The 21,152-nt window shown below is 38.8% G+C and overlaps 1 protein-coding gene and 1 long non-coding RNA gene across 5 annotated transcripts in view; one reads left to right on the top strand and one right to left on the bottom strand.

The window, feature by feature from the left end:
• The window catches only part of cadm2a (cell adhesion molecule 2a), a 224,426-nt gene that overhangs the window by 41,971 nt on the left and 161,303 nt on the right, over positions 1 to 21,152 (bottom strand). For all 3 annotated transcript variants that reach the window (XM_038707632.1, XM_038707630.1, XM_038707631.1), the window contains 2 exons: positions 17,284 to 17,433; positions 1,071 to 1,223 (listed from right to left, as the gene is read on the bottom strand). In XM_038707632.1, coding sequence (XP_038563560.1) covers positions 1,071 to 1,223; positions 17,284 to 17,433 — 303 coding nt within the window. The remainder of the gene's footprint in view (positions 1 to 1,070; positions 1,224 to 17,283; positions 17,434 to 21,152) is intronic.
• LOC119894918 lies at positions 9,032 to 16,044 on the top strand. Of its 2 annotated transcripts, none has more exons than XR_005443003.1 (5): positions 9,032 to 9,179; positions 9,919 to 10,003; positions 10,570 to 10,642; positions 10,909 to 10,981; positions 14,450 to 16,044. It is a non-coding gene; the product is annotated as an uncharacterized LOC119894918 (long non-coding RNA). The 2 variants fall into 2 exon arrangements; XR_005443002.1 differs by lacking the exon at positions 14,450 to 16,044 and adding an exon at positions 11,579 to 11,741.

Raw genomic sequence — 21,152 nt, 5'->3', positions numbered from 1 at the left:
CTTGTTAACACAGAGAGCCAGCTAATGGTCCTGGAGTGCACTAGCACATCTATTAACATTAGCGAAAACTAATTGGCAAGATAATAAGCCCAGTGGCAGGAAATGAGACAATATTTGTGTGGGGCGATGATCGCAACACAAACATTACTAGAGGGCCTAACAGTATGTTTTTATTTGTCTGCAGATGCAGGCTATTTGTAACCCTAGTCAATTGATTGCGAATAAAACAACCCCACAACAAAACCATAAATTGCTTAAACTGAAAAATCTACCAAAAACATATCTTGTAACTGCAGAGCACTCAAAGCTTAAACCCCGGTTGCACAGGTGTTATTTTAGTATTAATGTTTTGAAATGAACACACACAAAATGGAATAAACATTATGACAGAATCACTGCATACAGGTGTCAAATAATTTCACTACAGTACCAGATTTGGCAAAAAAATTGTCCTGTCTGAGAATGTTAACAAACCTTTGAAATATTCTAGGATGTGCACAAAAACACTCACTTTTTCCTTGGCCCATGGCCTTACTGTCCAGCTACTTTAATTAAAACCGTTTAACACATTTTTGCTAACTACATCTATTGGCAATGCACCATACCTTGCATTTTTGGGGCCATCTTATGTTTGTTGATGTATTGCTTTAAGACCTAATACTTCCACACAAAACTTTTTTAATATTGGTCAGCTGATAAGAGTCAAATAACAAGAGCCTCTCTCTTCTGCATTTGTATGTTCAACAATGATAGGGGGAGAATTTGGTATAAAAAATGCAGAGATACCATTTTCTCTACAAACACTAGCCTACATAAACCATAAGGCATTGCAACCACTAGAGGGATTGCTCTCTTCTTCTCAATAACCACCCACATGAGATTGCTGTGTGTGCTCCACAGCTGAAAGCAACAAAGTCATACCTGTTGTTCAAACGCTGTTTATTATGATAAACCAGACAGGTAGACAAAATGTGTGTTCACCGACAAACTAGGTTATTACAGACTAATGTTATGCAAAAGTATACACAAATTAACATTTCCTTCATTCATGCATGTTTAGATCTACTTACCTAGAACAGTTAGGTAGGCTTTGGCTGTTCTGACAGGCATGGTGAAGAGGGAACAGGTGTACATGCCTTCATCAGACAGCGTGACATCACTGATACTGATGGTCAACTCAGACCATGATGCACGCACCAGCTCAATCCTGTTGTCCCTTAAAGCTGGACAGAGAGACAGACAGTGAGTTAGTACACATCACAAACTGTTTAACTATCAGCAAACTAAAGTGTCGCGGGCTATCTCAGCAGTGTTGTTGGGAGACACACTTCAACCCCCACAGTATGATCCGAGTGTTGTGGTTTTAATGCACAATTGTAACATTTGATACAAAATAATATTGAGAAGCAATTTAGTTGGTAAAACTAGTTTATACCATGCTTTTTGTATTGCATATCATGTTGCTCTTCTGAATTTTAGACAAAGATGGACAAAGTAGAGGAGGCACACTGAGAGACATTAACGAATGCAGAATGGCAGCAGTAGGAACAGCGACACAGGAAAGCAGTTCCTCTATTATATGATGCTAAAAATGTGCATATTGTTGACAAAACAACAGCAGAGTGGCATCTTAACCATACACACATTAGTCTTGTCCAAGTGTAACACTACTAATATGCCAGACAGCACACAGTAATGCCCCCCAACACAATGGACAATTTGGCTTTCGGCATTATTTACAAATGTGCTAAGTGAACTGCTATATAACTACAGCTGTTTGCAAAACAAAATGCAATTTTGCCCATTCATTTTGAAGGGGTAAACTTGGTGGTTTGTTAGGGTTATTGCAATGCCAAAATGTGCAAGGCTCATTTTCTATGTTTACTACTTTTAAATAAAAATAGTGCTCGTGCCTGGCTAACCAAGCTGTGTAGTGTTATGTATGAATGAATAGATTTAAATTCATAAACAATCAAAAATCGTCTCACAACGTGACCCCGAAACTGAATTTTCTGTTGAATCTGAAAATTAAAGTATCAGTACACCTCTACGGAAACGCATACTCATACAGCCTTCTCTGTTGGAAACCACCATTGACATTTTTCTTATATGAAAATGTAATCTTGCAAAAGGCATAACTGGAATGGAAATCAATACTGCAATAACAGGCTGAGAAAGAGGCCTAATGAGAATTTGGTGAGATGTGAGAGTTGAAATGGATCTGCTGAAATGGGATGGCTTGTTGAAAGATACTCCGCGGTCTTCAAAGTAGACTTTATACTTATATACATATCTGTCATAACGTGGGAGCATGCATCAAGATTTTAGAATGTGGTGACACCTTGAAAATGTTACAAAAACACAGGTTTACATTAAAAAAGACCTGGTCAATCGTTCAGCGCATACAAATTTCACTCATTCCATTTGTGTGGCCTTAGCTGCTCGGGAGATTCATTTAAGCCTTCCTTTTGCAAGTATAACGCCTTTCTACAAATCTTATTTAATATCAGCAGCCAAGGCTTCTTTCGCTCTCCATCAAAGTGACTTGGCGCAATCCTCGTTCAAGTGCAGTGTGTGTGTGCGTGTTCAGGGCTCAGCAGAAAAGAGGCATTATTATTTTGTGTACAGGTGTTTATGTTTTCTTTCATGTGAAGCCACATGAAAGAATATTCTTATCTTATGGTAATTTATGAGAAATCATATAAAAAATAGAGCACCCTGCTGTTGTAACCTCTCTACAAAGATCTGAAGACTAAAGGCCATTAGACAGTCTGTTTGTAGAGCACTTTAAAGAGTGGCTGGCTGAATGGTGAGAAATGATACCCGAGGTATCTAAAGAACTGAAACTGTGTTTCAACATCCTAAAGCCTTAAAGGTGGGGTACGCGATTCTAATTTAATACATGTCAAATTCAACAAATATCTCCTCGTTGTTGGTTAGCTGTGAGTTCTGTGTGTGTGCAGAAAAAAATCTGGCGTCTGCAAATGATAAACAAACAAAGTGACTCAGGACCCAGCCATCATTTGTGTGTCAGGTAACATTAAATGACTTGCCCACGGACATTCATCTTACTTTCTAGTTTGCCAAGAGATGTTGTTGTTGTGATGTTAGCTCTAGTTAGCAGGAGAGTTGTGAGTGTTGCTGTCTGGACTGGAGCTGGTGTGTTGGCTATGGAATGTCTCGTCCTATCTGCATGTTAGCTTCGCAGCAGCAGCTGTAGTGACAGTTTGCTTAGCTAATGTCTTAGTTGCATTACTTGCTGTGTCATTGTCATTGTTCCCTATATATCATGTTAGCCTATCTGTCATAGTAGCATACCCATAGACTGTATAAAAATGGGTAAACCCCCCCTTAAACTTCCTCAACCCACAACTTTTTCTCAAACTACAATGCAAACCTTAATTAGTTTATACTTTGTCAATCAATTACAAATCTATAAAAAGTTATGGCAAAAATATAACTTTTTCCAAGGACGTTGATTATAGAAACAGTCAAGTAACCTTAACAGTAACATTTAGTACAGACTTTATCATTGTTTAAAATGTAACTTGTGGCAATTCACTGTTTTTTTGAAGACTTGCATTTGATTGATTAAATTAATGCCAACAGCTATAGTATCAGCTGTGTTTTATGTGGTAAATGTATAGCCCTTGAGGTGTTAGGCACATAAGCTGCATTTTTTTTTTACAGCTTCTGTGTTTGCATTGCTGCAATAATCACAGACCTGACAAATGAAGAGAAATGTCAGGGAGCACACTATCTCATGTTATTTTGTCTGCCAAGGGATGGCTAGCTTTGCTTTGCTGGTTCCAGGCTAAACACCTACAGTAAATGGCAGTAGAGTTGTAATCAGTTTGGCTAAGCGACAGCTGTTCTCTTCCATGTATTATTGCATTTGTTCTGTCCCTACCCTTTCCTCAAAACACCGGTTATCTCTGCATGCTGTGTACTGAGCCTGAGCAGGCGTGACATGTTGATATGAGCACATGACATATCTTTAGGCTTGTCACCGGTGACAGCACATTGCTGTTTCCTGTGCGCATGTATGAGTACACATGGCCATCAATGCAAGACTTCCCAAATTAGATTTAGTCTAACGCACTGCCAGTTCAGTTAATGGTGATAACTGTCCTGAAAAGATAGTTGTTATCTTTCATGCAGTATGTATACACACAACTGTATACACCTGTTCTAATCAAATAATGAACTAAGACAAAGAATAGACTATTTGGACTTAGAATAGACAAAGAATAGATTATCTTTGGCTCTGTATTTCTTTCTGTCTTTCTTTCAGTCAGTCTCTCACTTTCTCTCCTACCCCCACAGACCTCATTCTGTCGACTCAGGCAGCTCCACTAACCTGTGGATGTGTACAAGTTAAACAATGCTTCTTTTCAACTGTTGTCTTATTTGCTTTGGGCAAGGAAGTAAGAGCAGGCAAATGTCAGAAAATACATTTACTGTGGCTGGCTTGCTAGCTGTCACGATGCAACTCAGCTTTCTTCCTTTCCTCTCCTCAACAGCCCATTCTGGGAAGTTGTTTGTGTGAGAGTGAGGAACAGACATAGATAGATAGTTTCTTATATAGAATATTCTGACTTGTTCTGACTACCTAAGCAAGGTAATGACAACATGAACTCAATAATTTGAAAAGCTGTGATGATGACGTTCGTGTTTATAATGATAGGGTCTAATTGTAACGTGACTAGGCTGAAGCAAGTTGATTGAATAACTATTAATATCAAAACTTCCTGTCAATCATCACCTGCATGATACATCAATGAACACAGATAATAATATAGGATTTCAATACTCCAGTTTAACTGAATCTAAAGATTCTGATCATTTAGACTGGAATCTGGATTTAGTAATGCAATCTTGCATAAAGTGTTGTTTCTGCATTTTTTCAGTGGCTACAGGCGGTGATTAGGATAGTTTAGATGCCAAAAAGCAGGATCATCCTGATCCCCCTTAAAGCATGGATTCGGGCTGGATTTAGAAACATGAAAGGCGATGCATATCACCATTAAATAATGATATAACTATATATATACTATAATTCAGTCAAAAACTACCCTTTGGACAGCATATGACAAACAATACTGCCAAGATGGTTTTGTGTTTCATTATTTTATCCATCCAGACTCTAAATTGTGTCTTTAAATTCTTAGATTTATGATAGTATCATAGCTTTTTTGTCTCATTTAATATAAATCAGCCATATACATTATAATAATGTATATGGCTGACATTACAATAAACGTGATTTATTTAAAACATGAAAACCAAGATTTCATATACAATAACTAGAAGGGCAATCGGAGAGCGCAGACCTCCACCAAGGCCAGTAGTACAACTTTCTATGATATGCAAAACCACAACAGCAACCACTAATGTATGTTTGGATATATTTCCTGAACTATTAGAATTACAGTATTTACATTTACGTACTTCGTGTAGGTTAGAAAGTCTGGAATTCCGGATTAATAGCCTACAGAAATTCTCAGATTGCTTATTTCTTCAGCCTGTCCTCACCAGAAAAACGATTGTATTGTGGCTGTGACCTCTAGTGGCAGTATAACAGTTGCAAAGGAGGAAGTCAGGTGTTGTAGTATAAAGAGTAAGAAAGTGCGCATAAGGAGGCGGAAGTGGTGGCTTGATTGGCCAAACTCAGGACTTTCACAGAGGAGACAGAGGTGAAATCAAACTAAACTCATGTGATGTAAGTCATGTGAGTTAAGAGATTTATGTCATGTGACTTACGTAAATCTTGTACTGAACTGGTACTTCCCAACAGTCATATATGTCTTTTAGGGAAACGGTCATATATGCTGTTTTGGGAGGCAAACAACCTATTTGCTTGTTTAGGTATGAGGAAATGTTTTATTTCTTATATACCTGCTGCCTTTGTTTCTACAGTGATGTTTGAGGTTGCGGTTATGTTTTGTTGTATGTTTTGTTAAGTCATTGTTTCATTTTTCCATAGACATACAATTATCTTGCAATGTTAACAAAAGCGAATTATTTGGGTAGTCGTAGTAGTATTTTTCCGTAATCCTGTGGATAGACAAACAAACAAACAAAAGGCACCAAAAACTAAACCTCGTTGGCGGAGGTAATAAGAAAGGAGCGAACACACATACAGTACAGATGACTCCTATTTTTTTCAAGAGTTTTCCATTAAATGTACAACGTACAAAGTCTTCCATTTATTGTCTCTCTTTTTTTCCCTCTCACTTTTCTTCTCCCTAGCAATGTTGCCATCTCTCATTCTATGCCCAGTGAAAGGTTGGATATCGACAGAGAGAATAGAGGACAGGAATGTATCCTTTGCTATTTGTCTGCAAAGGTGCTGCAGCTGCCTGCCATCCATTAGAGACCATTAGTGCCGACAGTCCTGAATGTTTTCGTGGAGGACGACGTCAACATCAAAGAGTGGAGGTTTGTATTCCACAGTAACTATTTACTGAATGTACAACCATATTTTTTGTTAATTTAGCCTAAGTCTGTGTCTCTCTGTGTGTATAGAAAGGGAGACTGAAAGCAAAGCTGTACTGGTCCATTTTATTTGTTTCTGCAACAACCATACAGTGTTTTTTTTGGCCAAAGCAGATACAGCTTGATATTCAGAAAAATTTCTCATCTTAATGTGAGCGCTGATGACCGTCGGCTCAGAGGAGCAGTGTTGATGTTGATCATGACTGATCAGATAACATAGTAAACAGCCATAACACCAAAGCCACAACACTCTCTGTTCCCATAAAGTATATTCAGAAATGGACAAAACAGAGTGGATCACCAATCTCTTTTCAATATAATCTGCAGATGATGAGAAGAAAGGCTCATTTTTGAAAATGTGTGACAGTGAGACAGAGAGAAGCTGCACAGATAGAAGGTCAAAGATGTCTTGTTTCTTTTAAATTTAAAGTGACGTTTTTATTCTGTGGGTAGACGTTCAATCAGCTAGTGAATCAGTCCAATTGAAATTGACTGTGAATGGATACAATCACAAGGTCTGTATGATGTTACATTCAATCATAATATTTGAACAATTAATAAGTAACAGGTCAATAAAAAGTGTGCATGGCAATTTCCACCAAATCATTTCCTCTTTTGGATCAACATTTCACCTCTCTCTCTCAGCAATGCTTTTTTTTCCCTCCATGAAAGACGCTTCTTTGTTTTTTGGTTTTAACAACATTGTAAGTTGCAATTACATTTTTGTAATTTGTATACTTCCCTTTTTCTATTTAAGTAACATTTGTTATTTATGCTTTTATTTTGAAGTCACTTACAAGTGTTGTTGGGCTGCTCTCGCATGAGTTGTACTGTTGCTCAACACCAGCGGGCAGCAGATAGCATGGACTTGTGTGTGTTCCGATGAAAAATTTCATGGTGGCTAAAGCAGACCTTGATGTGGCTAACATCATTTTTATATGTTCTCGTCAATGTTGTTTTATTAGTTTTCACGGTGGATTTGGAGCAAGGACTTCAATAAACCAGTAGCAAGAAAACCACTTGTGTCTGCCTGTGCTTAGAGCAAATTACAAATATTCTGTACTGTATTTTAGGAATATCCGGCTATTTGACAACCCATGAATGCATCCCAAGCACACAATCACAAAGACACACACAACAACCCCTGCTCCAAACATAGTTACTAGTTTTATAATATATATATAATATATATATAATACCAGTGTTTTATTTTGATCACTATTATTACCCCAGGATGCAGGATGACATGCAGGACTACAAAAATGTCCAAAAATCATTTAACCTTCATTTTTACAACACTTGGTTTGTGACAGAGCAACTAAAAGGCATTCATTATCATTCCTTTTTGTCTCAAGCAACCAAAGTAAAGGTTTGAAAGTGACTTTAGAGACACCTAAATCTATTATCACACCACAGCTGATGGTTTTGTCAGAGCCTCACACAGTTGCAACATATCATCGTACATCGAGGTCTATGTAGTACGTAGAAGGTGTGCACATACTTGTAGCTAAATAGCTGCATATCTAGCAGCTTTCCACAGCTTCTCCCCTCCATCATTAAAAGCAGCAGTTGAGTAAACATGGCATGTGTATGCATGTGTGTAGGGCTGTACATAACAATTATTTTTCAAATCGTTTAATCTAACAATGATTTTTTTGATTAGTCGATTAATCTAACAACTAATTTTGTGTATTATAAAGAAAAAAATATTGCCTAACTCAATTAACATGACGATCTATCCAAAATAAACATGTCTAATTAATAAATCAATATTTTATTCAATCATCCTGATGAAGCACATTGGAATAATGACAGTAGTAGCAAATCTTAAAATGAATCCAATTTCCACATCACTGATGTGTTGTGATAATAACAATAACAGCCATTAATTAGGCTACTTTACTTCAAACTTTCTGACATGGATTTATTTCAATATTGAGTGATGCGGTATGATAATCAAATGTATTTCTGCATCAGTGTGGGCAAAGAAAACAACTGGAACGATTCACACACTGTACAGACAGTAACAGATTGTCTGTAATATCAGATTTAGCTCTTCCTCATATGTGGCCATTAAATAAACAGAAAATATGAAACGTCCGAACGTTAGATGACACACTGTGTAACGTTACTTTACCATGACAGCAGTGGAGCAAAAATTACTTTTAACATGAAGGCGATGAAGAAATAAATTTTAATGGACTACGTGTCCTTGTGCTGATAATGTGCCGTGCTTATGTGAACACAGAAAGTAAACACGATTTGCGGTGCTGCCGTCAGTGCCCTGGGATACTTTCGGTTCAGGTGTTCATGCTGCTTCACATATTCGTGGACAGCAGTTGTGCTGCAGTGAAGCTATTTCCAGTTCACAGAGCTCACAGAGCAGCATGTTGTTGAGTGTCTGTCTAAAATGCTCCCAAACTTTAGACGGTCGAAGGCGTGGTCTTGTAGCTAGAGCTTGTCAATCCCTGCTGACACCGGATGCGGCAACGCGTCGACACGCGTAATGCGAGTCAACGTATTTACGTAATCGATTACCTCGACTACTGTATTAATAGGTAGCCTAATTCAATTTATACAGTAAAGATTCATTTATTTTTACAGGAATACAGAGTACACCCATAAGCGAATAGTCAAACACAGCCGACAGCAGAGAAGCCGCAGTGGAGGCAGTGAAGCAGGTAAAGTGGAAAAGCGATGTTCCTCCTGCTTTGTCGTAGTTGTTGTTACATTATCACCCATTCATAACAGAAGATATCTAATTGCACTTTTCAGATATAGCAGGTCTAAACCGAACTCTTTGTAATATTACTTTCCGGTCACTAGTGGCCGCTTGTGCAGCTTGTTACAATGTTACAAAAACAGCGACAGAGTTGAACGTCTGCAGCTGAAGCAGTGAGACAGAAGATAGTGATGATATAAGGAAGGTTTGCCTTTGGCTAGCTGGGCATTTAGCTATATCAGATGCCTTTTGCTGAAACATGGTGAACTTTTCATAAAGTTGAAATGCTCATTAATGTCCTTGTTAGACCAATCACAGCCTGGATGGGGCTGAAAGTTTGACCTACTACGCAAACTTTCACTGTTGACCTCATAGTTCTGCATTGATGGTTATGATTATTAATGAGTTAGAAATTAGCATTAACACATTAGAGACCATTTTCTTGATGAATTATTCCAACAATGAATGATTTAATAAATGAAAACAACCCACAAAAAGAAACTGCTGTTTTGTTTAACTGGAATTTATATTAGACTAGTGAAAAGCTTTATAGTATATTATTATATGAAATGATGATGAACATTGTAAAATTATAGAATAAATATATTAACATTATACTAACAGTATACTATTAAATGAACTTTATACTTTTTTTTATTTTTAGAATATAATACTAATACACTCATTTCCTCCTCCAGGTAATTTATACTACGTCATCTGACTTCCTCTTTTGCTCCTGTCATGATTACTATGGCCGTGAGAGGTCGACACCAACCAGTAAATGTAAATATGAGTCTTAATAAGCTACGTGCACATTAACCAATGTGGATGTATGTTTGGGTCTGAACTTTGCCCCTTTATCTCCCTCCTGCCCTTTCCTCCCATCCTCTCCATGGGCCTCCCCTTCTTCCCCCCCTCCCTGTCCTTTCATCTATCCAGGGACAGAGTATGTATTAGTATAGAACCTTGGCAGGTGTTTGCTCATTCAAGTGACACAGTTTTATAATGAGAAAAGTGCAAATTTCAGAATATACATTCGTCTGTGTCTGGATGTGACTGTTCTCTTTTCCTTGTCAACAACCCATGTGGGGACTTGAGTTTGTCTGCGTGTGTGTGTGTGTGTGTGAGTGTGAAGGAGCGATAGAGAAAGAGAGAGAGAAGCAAACAGAATGCAATGTTTATTGAATAGCTTAATGTATATTCTGTATCTCAGCCGTTCCTCAACCTCCATTACCTGTTATACCGTTCCAAGGCACACCGGCTTTTCAGAATGGAAAATGTGCCACACTCCATACAGTAATTGGCTTGTGGAGATTTTTCCTGTCACCGAAATGATTTTCTTTCATCAGTTTCTACCTGCCGTGCCGAGTTCAGTGGGACACCTCCACCAGCCCTACTTCATTAAGTCCTTGTGAGAAGCAGGTCAGTGAGGAGAGAGCTCTTGCCTATAAACCCTATTGTATTTTGCATAGCGATACATTTTTCCCCCTCCAGCTCAAGGGTAGAGGAACAGGTACCTTGGTCTATAAGGAGTTTCATATTTATAGGGTACCCACTACAGCCATCCTTCAAAATGACTTTGAAAAGCTTCTGAAGGAAAGTGGCAAATATTTGTAGAGCCACATGTTCTTCTTGATAATGCTTTGAAAAAGCCTCAAAAAATAATTCTTGATTTTTAATCCTATTAGAAAATATGGTTTCCTTTCCCCATGCCGGTGCTCCAGAACTTTTTCCTGGAAGAAAGGGAGAATAAGCCTGCCAGTAAGTGTGAGCTAATTATTCCCATTTGCCTCAGCTATTTTTCTCTCCACCTCCCATATGATATGTGACTCTACTAATAATGGCAGTAATAACTGTTTCATATGATAGTGTAGTCTCTTTCTCAGCCTAACCTGCTTTACAGCTGTATAGCAGAAGAAACAAAGTTGACATTTACCTGACACCGGTTTCTCCACAGGCAACACACACAGTCACTGACAACTATACAGATCTCTGCTTTTAATTATTATACCTGTCTGCACCTCTAAATACAATGCAAGTAGCAGCTGCATTGAGCTTATTTTATTAAAAGCTGAATGTTACACTCAGACACACAATGTGCAAAGAGAGGTGGCAAAGATAGAAGAAGCACAATGCTCAAGGTCAAAGAGAAGTTTTCCTGTGTCTTTCAGAGGGGATAACCGCAAGTGAAAGCTCTCATAAAATGCCTCCTTAATTCCTCTCCTTTATCCCACCAAGGCCTACATTCCGTCTCCTTTTTCCTCTTTTTCATCCTCTCATGTTTTATGGTCCTTGTCTTGGAGAAGGGGGACTTGTTAGGGATCTTTGGAGATTTACAGTCAAGTTTTTTTCTATCAGAGAGAACACCGTACCAATCTTCAGGCCGATATGAAAGGATGTTTCACAGAGGCACTCTTCCAGGAAAAAAAAAAGACAGCTGTCTCAAAAGTTTAACTTTCCTGCTAAGATTAAATTTTGAGAGAAAGTTCTGCTATCTGTTAAATAAAAAGTCTGTCAGGCATTTCTTATTTTGTTATTTACTTTGGAAAACTTTTAAAAGCCTATCCCCTAAATTGCTCAGGCACAGATACTCTGAATGCATCAAAGCTTTCATGGTTGCATACTAGGGGAGGTGGAATGCTTGACATTCCACATACATACACACACACACACACACACACATATGTGCACTTACATACACACACAAACACACAACACACAACCACAAACAGCCAGCAAATTGATTCAGACAGCTGAATATTTGACATCTGAGGACCCGAATAGCTTCGTATTCAGCAGCTCAGGGGTCTTAAAACGAGCAGTTGGCCCTTAGCTGTTCACCCATAACACTAATCTTAATGTTTAAACAGATTAAGAAATCAATCTGCAGATGGCACAGCGCTGGCAGAGATGTCCAGTGCAGGTACGATGGACATTTTAGTAATTTTGCAAACATCATCAACTTATTATTGCTTCAGATACTGTTACTATACATATGTAGACAAAACTGTATTATACTAATGTACCAAATGCATGTGTGGGGTGACTCACTGAGTTCAGACTGAGGAGAAATTCACAGTCACTGTGACCTTTTCACGGTCTGTCTTCTCCGTGAAACAGCATGAGCCAAGACCAATCTATCTCAAAACCATAAATGTGGCCTCAAAATTTGCATTCATCTGGCAACATTTTAAAACATAAATCAAGCATGTTGTTACAGTAATGTCTGTATAACTGCATTGCATATTTGTTATGTCTGGATAATTTCATTGCCAAGGTGTCATCTCCGATGTATACAAATAAATACTCAACAGTATAAGATATAGTATGGACGAATACTGGTGTAATTAACTGAATCATGCACGAGGTCATGTAGTGGTAATGGAGAAGTAATGTTAATTTGATATTGCATTTGTTAATGTAAACACTGTTGGCCCATATTTCAAAAGTGTAATATAATAAGTAATTATTAAATTAACCTTATGATTCTTTTAAAAATTAAACTTTTAAATCAAATGAAATTAAACCATAATAAAAAAATGATTATTAAATAATGCAAAAAAGGGGGATACGTTGCCAATGTACATGCTGAAAATCATTTCCTAATGTCAGAAAGAGGTCAAAACTGAATAAAAATGCAGTTATTTCCAAAATAAACCCAAGACTCTTGAAATATGACCTTGAAGAAATAATTATTCCACTACTATGAAGCAAGCAATGTCTGTTTCATCTTGTAGTGCAACCAGATTCTCTCTACCATGACACCCCGATACCCTAATGTCACAACGCTAACAACTGACATCCTACCTGAGAAACGCATCCAGCACCTTTTGTTTCCATACATCTGCCAATACATTTCCCTGCTGCATTAAGCCACATTTTGGAAAAAGCTATGATATATTCAGGTAAACCAAATGTGTGCTGTAGTAGTATCCTTTATGATGATTGTAAGGACAGAAAACCATGATCCTGCCAGACTCTGGAAAGCAGGGGTGGCCAGATAATTAGAGAGAAGGGAAAGGGATCAAGGGTGGACTGCAGGTTGAAAATGAAAATAAAGATGTGGGTGTTGGAAAAGAAGTGGGATGAAAAAGGGTTAGCAAATTACAATAACCGTGTTGAATAAATGATTTAAATGTCATACCTCAGCCAGTGCTCACACACGATGAGTCCACTAAATAGGCCTGCAAATTTAGCCTGGAAAGTAATTACACATAGGGTCTTTCTAGTATGGGAATAACGAAGAAATTGTAATTATGCCTCATTGCAAAATTTCTCCATCCAGGAAATAAAGCTATTATCAAGTCTTGAATTACATGAAACCAAAAGAGCAATTTGTAAAAAGATATTAGCCTCTTTTGAATCCTATAAAAGAGATAATCCCTCTTGCCCAGTGCTCATCTCTCTCTCACTGTCGGTCCAAAGCTTAAGTCCCTCAGTGGTAAGTGATCGAAAGGACAAAATTGGCTACTTTCGGGACTATGTCTTATTTGAAATTCAAACAACTCTTCACAGCCATTGGAGCACCTTCGAGAGGACGGAAGACAAGAGGAGTCTCTTTCATCGAACTAAACGTCTTAGAAGTGAGCTTCAGCACTGACATTAAACAACAACAGCCGCGAAACCGGCACCACTCTAAGGACTGTAATGGAGTCAGTTACTGCATTTGTCTTTGAAAAACCAATATGTTTATGCTAATGCTCTGACTTTATTAGAGGATGTAAGTCACACTCTTTGAGATGCAATACATGCACGTGCAGGCACATGTGCACAGACAACAATCTGTTGACTTAGACAACAGATTCAGCTGATATTTTTGGGATAGTTGCCAACATATGTATAAATCTGTAATATTAAATACCTAAATATTTTCTATGAATCACCTCTTAGTTTACACTGCACTGAATAACTCACATAATAAGACGTGTTTTATACTTGAGGACTCAACACTCAAAATAATCTTCCAGTTAAAATTTCTGCATTGACTTATAAATAAAACAATATTTGTACAATTGTACAATACTTATAATATTTATTTGAAATCAACCACTAACTTTAAAGAAGGTGCATGTTGAACTTTATAAAAACAAGTTCTTGTATGTAAAGAACCAAAACAGATATTTTTCAACTAATTGCAACAGAGCAAAGTATGCAAAAAGTTGGTAAAACGGGGTTGTATTTTTGAGCAACTCTGTGCTTGCCCTAATCCCATCTTCTTCTCCCCAACAGGCAGCAAGGAAAATTAATCTGAAACCTACTGTGCTCAAAGGCGTTTGCAGCTGAGACATCTTTCCTTTCTCACACTGCCAGTGGCACTTTGGAAACACTCACCATCTCAGTGCTCCCATCAGCATGTGCATCTGAATTTGCCACATTCAGCACAACAACTCCCAAAGCGCACACACACAAACACACAAACACACACACACCAACCAACCGACCCAAAACAGCAATGCAATTCTGAGGCCTCAGTAGTATCCCTTTGCTTTTCTGATAATAGAAGAGTCCTTGGCTGATTTTTCATTTCCAATCTCAGAGCTCTGCACTGGAAATGCCATGAAATAGACCCCCAAGCCTGACCCCTGGTGTGATATGGAATAACCTGCAGAGAACATCAACTGTTGAATTTGATGTTCAATACAACTTTTTACTGATGCTCTTTCTGAAAAAGGTAGGTATGTGAAAATGTGAATGGTTGAAAATTGAAATACTTTGCACATGCATGCATTCACTTACTGTATGCAAAAATACACACACACACACACACAGCGCGTGAACACACAAATGCACAAGGCAGCCCAGTGGGCAGAAGGATAATGGAAGAAGACTGTGTAAATCCCATATGTGCTTAATCCAGACACTTACAAGAGAGTGTGATTCATACTCTATTACACTCGACTAATACAGCTGAGAGACGCACAGGGCACAATCATTTCAGCAGTCATGAACCAACAAAATAACACCCATGAATCCTCTTTATGGAGACTTTACTGAAGAGGATGTGAAAGGTCAGGAATAAACTCTTTGTACTTATTAGCCATTAAAAGATTGGTGGCTTTGCGCGTGTGTATATGTTAGTGTGTGTGCGTTACTGTGCCTGTAAATGTGTGTGAAGACAATGAAAGTTTGCATCCGTTTAATTGAAGGAATTTCTCTGCAGGGCTCCCGTATGTGAACTGTTTATTATACAAAGCTCAGAGCCTTTTCTGCAGATCACATCATTCTCAGGCTATTTTCTCTCAGGAAGTGGGGGGTGAGGTTGATGGGGTTGTTAAAGTTACTAAAGTAAAAGTAAAAAAAAATCAATTTAATTTCAACAGTTAATAAAGACAAAATTTGAGTAACAGTAACTTTAGCTTTTTAGCTTATTATTTAGCTTAAATTATGTCGCATTGTTAAAACCAAATGCAAACTGTACCTAAATTCACACGTTTGAGTAAACACATTTTATCGAGTGACTTCATCCATCGCTTCCCTTTCTACGTTGTTTCAATTCTGTTGAATTAAACAGGCTTTTACTTATACAAGGGTTTTAAGGTTCTCTAATTTATGTTTTTTTTGTGTATCCTATCTATGTTTTAATTTGGTGTATCTCACTTTGTTGTATTGCATTGCATTTTCTTGTGAAGCCCTTTGTCATTTTTATCTGTGAAAGGTGCTATATAAATAAACTTTACTTACTTACTTACTCATTCTGACATGACCAGTGGGCATGTTAAAGTACTGAATTGGTTAGTTGTAGTTAATTTGTATTGTATGTAAGTATCGTTCGCCTGTCTGAATCCCTTACTGTGGCTAACCTTCATCAGTGATATTTGCTACAAAATTCCACTGTAGTTGCTATAGTGGTACAGTATTATGTTGTCTTCACTTTGGTCTGTTAAACATTGCAATACCTTGAAAATCCCCACACCACCAAATAGCTAATTGGGTGCAAAGCAAGGTACAGTCCATTGCCAGTAACTGTTCATGCTTTACTCCGAAATGTGAAAGTGGGTGTGTAACCAATTTAATGCTCTCAAACCATCAATTATGCACAAGGCTAAAATGCTGGGCCATCCAAGGTTTAGGTGATTTGGTTTGTTCGTTTATCTCAAATTGTATTCAAACTATGTGCTAGAGGCGGCACAAGCTAAGTACTGCAGGATTGCAGTGAAGGGCACTTAGCAGGGTGAATGGTTGACTTGGAGAGTGTGTGGGCTCATGTTCTAACTTGATTTGAACAACAATATTAAACTTTTGAGTATGCATATTTTGATTCAAATAGAAAAGTATTGAAAAAAAACTGATTTGATACACCACTTCCTTTCAATGGGATGTAGTCAATGTAGTCAAGGATGTAGATCAATATAAATCAGTCACAAAAGCTACTGCAGCTATCTACAGTAGCCTGCTCTTTATACCCTTGCTGATCTCGAAATCTATCCAAATGACAGCTGTGTTTATCATTTTCTACTTTCCAACTATCGAATATACACAATAAACAATTCTGACAGTGAAGTAAAATGCACTGCACACAAAAACAACAGAAACATCAAAGCTCCCAAATTGTTCATGGCAGGGGATGCTCACCACTGGTGATCCTGTTCCAGGCAAAACAAGTCAGAGAATGAGCTGGCCATATCTATTCTCACCACCGAGTGTTCTCTTTAGCAGAGGGGCTAGTGTGTGTAAGGTTGACGGACGAAGCAAAAAATAATAATAGCCACATACTATCAATCCCCTGAGGAGAGGTTTTAAAGTGAAAAATTTTTCTATGTACTGTGAATGCACTTGCTGTGAAAACAGAGCACCGACGGGAAAACACAGACACATGAAATGTGGGACAGATGCTATGACACAACAAAGACAGCAGCTTATTCAAGTGACAAACACACAGGAATCCAGGGGGGTGGGGGAGGGGATTTAAGGTTGCTCTCCAACCCTGAAAAAATATAATAATAATAAATCCTGTTTTTGTGCATTTTGTGCATTTCTCAAGCACCACAAACCGAACACAGTGAGTACTTTTGTAAGACTGCATCTCTCGTGTGGCTGCTGCTGTCTGTCAGTCCTTAACTCACCTTTCTTGTCCCCGAAAAAGAGGGTCTGCTGTGCTGGGTTTGACCACTGGAGGGAGGTGTTGTCATTATACTCCACACGGCAGGTCAGGTTCGCCGTCCCGCCCTCTGTCACAGTCATGTTCTGAACCAGAGGGTACTGACCGCTGATGCCTGCAACATGACACATAAGAGAAACATGCAAGACGAGATGAGGATGCATCAGGAGGGAGGGAGCGAAAGATATAGAGGCAAACAGCATGCGAGTGAGACAGATGGTACATTTTTGATTGCTTGATTTGTAAGGGTTGCTTTGTTAATTAAATTTTCTTAATAAATTTACATTCAGCATAAGGGTGATCATATATAATTAAAACTACAAGAGAGGCTATAAGAGTAAACTATAAAGTGATATGACTTTTATCAAGTTGGTTCATAAAGACGTATATAAATAGAGGGAATGCTTTTCTGGCATCAGAGGAGCACATCAGCTCATCACACTACAGGACAGAGAGAGGTAATTTGATTTATGTGTTTAAAAAAAAGATTAACACCCTAATTAAAAGGCAAATGTTCATGCAGGATGGCCAGTCACTACCGTGTGCTAAATTGGAACCTTACATTGAACACACAGTGGGCATTTAGCCTGCAGTACCAACCCTGAAACCTCAGCTACACAGGGAAGACCAATTAAAAACTGGTCTCTGTGGACTCTGTGTGCATGTGTGGATGTAGGTGCGTGTATTGGCTGCATCCAGTGTGAGAAACAGAAATAAACAGATCTATATAATTCCGCAGAGCTAGTTTTCAGCACCATGGACAGGTCGCTTTTGCAACTGGCACTACCTGGCAGTTTTCGGAACCCTGGGCATCTCACACTGTTGTTGTGTGTATTAGTGTGCTTTGGTGCATTTGCGCTTGTGTGAGATTGGGGGGGGCAGGTTTTAAAGACTGAGTGAATAAAGCCCCCCCCCCAGGGAAAAGATCTTACACAGACAGACAGACAGAAAGAAAGAAAGAAAGAAAAAGAACAGAGGACTTATTAAATTGAATTTCCATTCAAACGCTGTTAATGTGTTGGATCCCATTCAGCAGGCAATTTTGTGTTTTCCTTACTTCAGCTAATGACTGCACAGGTAAGATAAACAAAACCTCAAATAGCGCCCGTCTACAGGGTTAGCAGGTGAGGCAAACCCCGTCAGTGACAAACCTGCGGTGAAGGACACGCTGGGAGGAGAGACAATGAGGTGAAGGAGGGAAAAAGAGGCAGAGAGAGGGAAGTCAAGGAGCACGGGTCATTTCCAGCGTTGATTAAGGCCTCCTGAGGTTAATCATGCGTGTGAGAGATAGAGAGGGAAGAGGAGGGAAACGGAGGAAAAATGGATCTGAGCTATGGGAGGCTAGGAATATGTTTTATTCATGAAAGTTTTGCATGAGGCATGATCTGCCAACGATTTACCGTTCTCCTGCGCCTACCCTCGCTCTTTATTACTTCCTCTCTTTAAATCACTTACTTTTTCTCATTTTTCTCACTCATGCAGTTGGGCGACATACAGCCCAGTGTGATGCATTTTATTTCTTTTGTGCTGGCCACAAAGGGAAGTTAATGGTTAACCTCCATTCCGAATGGTAGAAATTATGAATTCTGAGTGAGGTTCTGCACAATATGACACAGTGTATAATTTCAGTTTATTACTGCAGTGGATGTATCACTGCAAATTGTCACTGGAGACACTCTGGGGATATGCCGACTTGCTGTATTGTCAGCTGACAAACAAGAAAGAGATTTGAGTGATTTGATTAATTAAAAGTGATTAAAAAGTGCTAAACACGCCCCTTGGGAATATGGGTGCTTCCAAAATATCCAAATTTTCATTGAAGAGTAAGAAATAAAAATACATCACAATGCAATAGCATTTGAATTGTAATGCAAGAAATAAATAGGTGGCAAGATAGAGAGTACATAGTATACTGTAGATATGTTTTTGACCAATATTTCTTACATTTCCTTTCTTTCCCTTTTGTTCTCTCCATTCCTCTCCTCCCCTCTCCAGCAGTACTAGTGGCTACACAAAGTTACAATAGTCCGGGGATCCCTCTGCCTAAGCCTTGCGTCAGTGTCTGGCGCTACATGTCCAGTGGGACTAAAAGGGCCAAAGGGGCCACAATGATGGTTATATTAGAACAGTGCAGTGCTCTGTGCGCCTAATTGGCCAGTGGAGTAGGTTCCCTTATTCTCCCCTCTGGCCACCCAGACCTGATTTCAACGCAGCTCCTGAGGGAAGGAGCCAGCTGTTCTCTCCTGATTTCCATGTCTAAATTTAGGTCCTTTCCTCACTTCAACTCCACACTTTCTCCTACTTTCAGTTTCTTGCTCTATCTTTTCCAGTTCACGTCCATTCCACTCAATTCATCTCTCTCGGTGCCGCGCTACCTCCTCTAGTTGATCCCTGAAGGGTTGCATTGCCACTTTCCACTTTCTTTGTCTCTCCTTTTCATATTCTCTCTGTCTCCTGGTGCACCCCAGTCTTTCAAATTTATCTTGATCCTACCTCCATTCTTGTGCTCAATTGTGCTCTTTCTCTCATGGAGAGTGGGGTCAGTTTAATTGCCCTCCTCTTTGACTGACATGCCAAGGCTAAGCCAGGTCAACAATGTCCTCATCTGCATGACATTATGAAGTAACGACAAAATGAAATTAGCTTTGCTTTATTTAGCTAGAATTAATTAATATATATGTCACCATTAATAGTAGATACTACAGAGCAATGCAAGACCCATTTGAGATGGTGACCATTGCAATGTGGGTTACAGCTGCCTCTAAACAAACAGAAAATCATTATTTCCTCTGGAGACCCTACACCAGAGCTCATACTCACACTCCACAGCTGTCTCCCCAGATGAGCTGAATCTTATGTTTTAATGGGACCACTCAATACCCTCCCTCCACCAGTGTATGCACTGGCTAATAATCAAGGCTGGTCAAAAAGCATCCCCACAATCATTTGGACTTCTCACCACACAAAGTATTGCATCCAGAATTTCTCTAAAGACCAAACTGTTACTTATCCAAAAAATACATCCCTGTGCGGCCAGTAGAGATATTCACAGGGCACAAAAGCACATTCAGACACACAGTATCTGTTGCCAAAGCAAACTACCGGACAAATAATACTGATAAGAGTATCCTGCATGGTTCCTGTCTGCTTTCCAACATGACCTTTCAAGCAAGAGCAGCTGAATCTACTAACCTTTCTTATTTAGGCATTCAAGAAGCAGAGAAAAAGAGAGAGATGCAGGCAGACAGACGGACAGCCTGGAGCTACTGACCTTTATACCAGGACTGGAGCTCAACTGAGCTGTAGAGCTATGATGTATGGCTGGGAATACAGGATTACCAAATAGATAGAGGCAGTCCACACTTTTGATTAGCCGATTCACCTTTTAAGCCAATCGAACATACCTTAAATGCAGACTTGGGATTTTTCTACTGCAAATTTTAATTCATAGTATCATTCCAGAGTCTTGTTTTAGTTTCTGAGACAGTATGGAAACTCTACAAAAGACACAAAGGACAGTTTGAGTCTTTATCTTGTTGAACACCTTCCTTTTCTCTTCCAAATACATAACCTCTGGGTTTGTTAAGAAACGTTAAAACACCACACTATACCAAAACTGCATAGAGCAATATTTTATTATTAAAGTTACTTATTTTTAGATTCACCCCGCGACCCTGTACGCAGGATAAGCGGTTGACAATGGATGGATGGATGGATTTTTAGGTAGAAAGCAGTACGAACACATGCTGTTGTTATTACCATAATAATTATGTGTTAAAAATATGCATTTCAAACCACATACAGGATAGGCACTATTGCATAGCACTGACACTG

The sequence above is a fragment of the Micropterus salmoides genome, unplaced genomic scaffold (genome assembly GCF_014851395.1).
Source record: "Micropterus salmoides isolate LMB-PRFRI ecotype aquatic unplaced genomic scaffold, ASM1485139v1 Ms_hic_scaffold_9, whole genome shotgun sequence".
NCBI lineage: Eukaryota > Metazoa > Chordata > Actinopteri > Centrarchiformes > Centrarchidae > Micropterus > Micropterus salmoides.
This window is presented reverse-complemented; position numbering and strand designations above follow the sequence as displayed.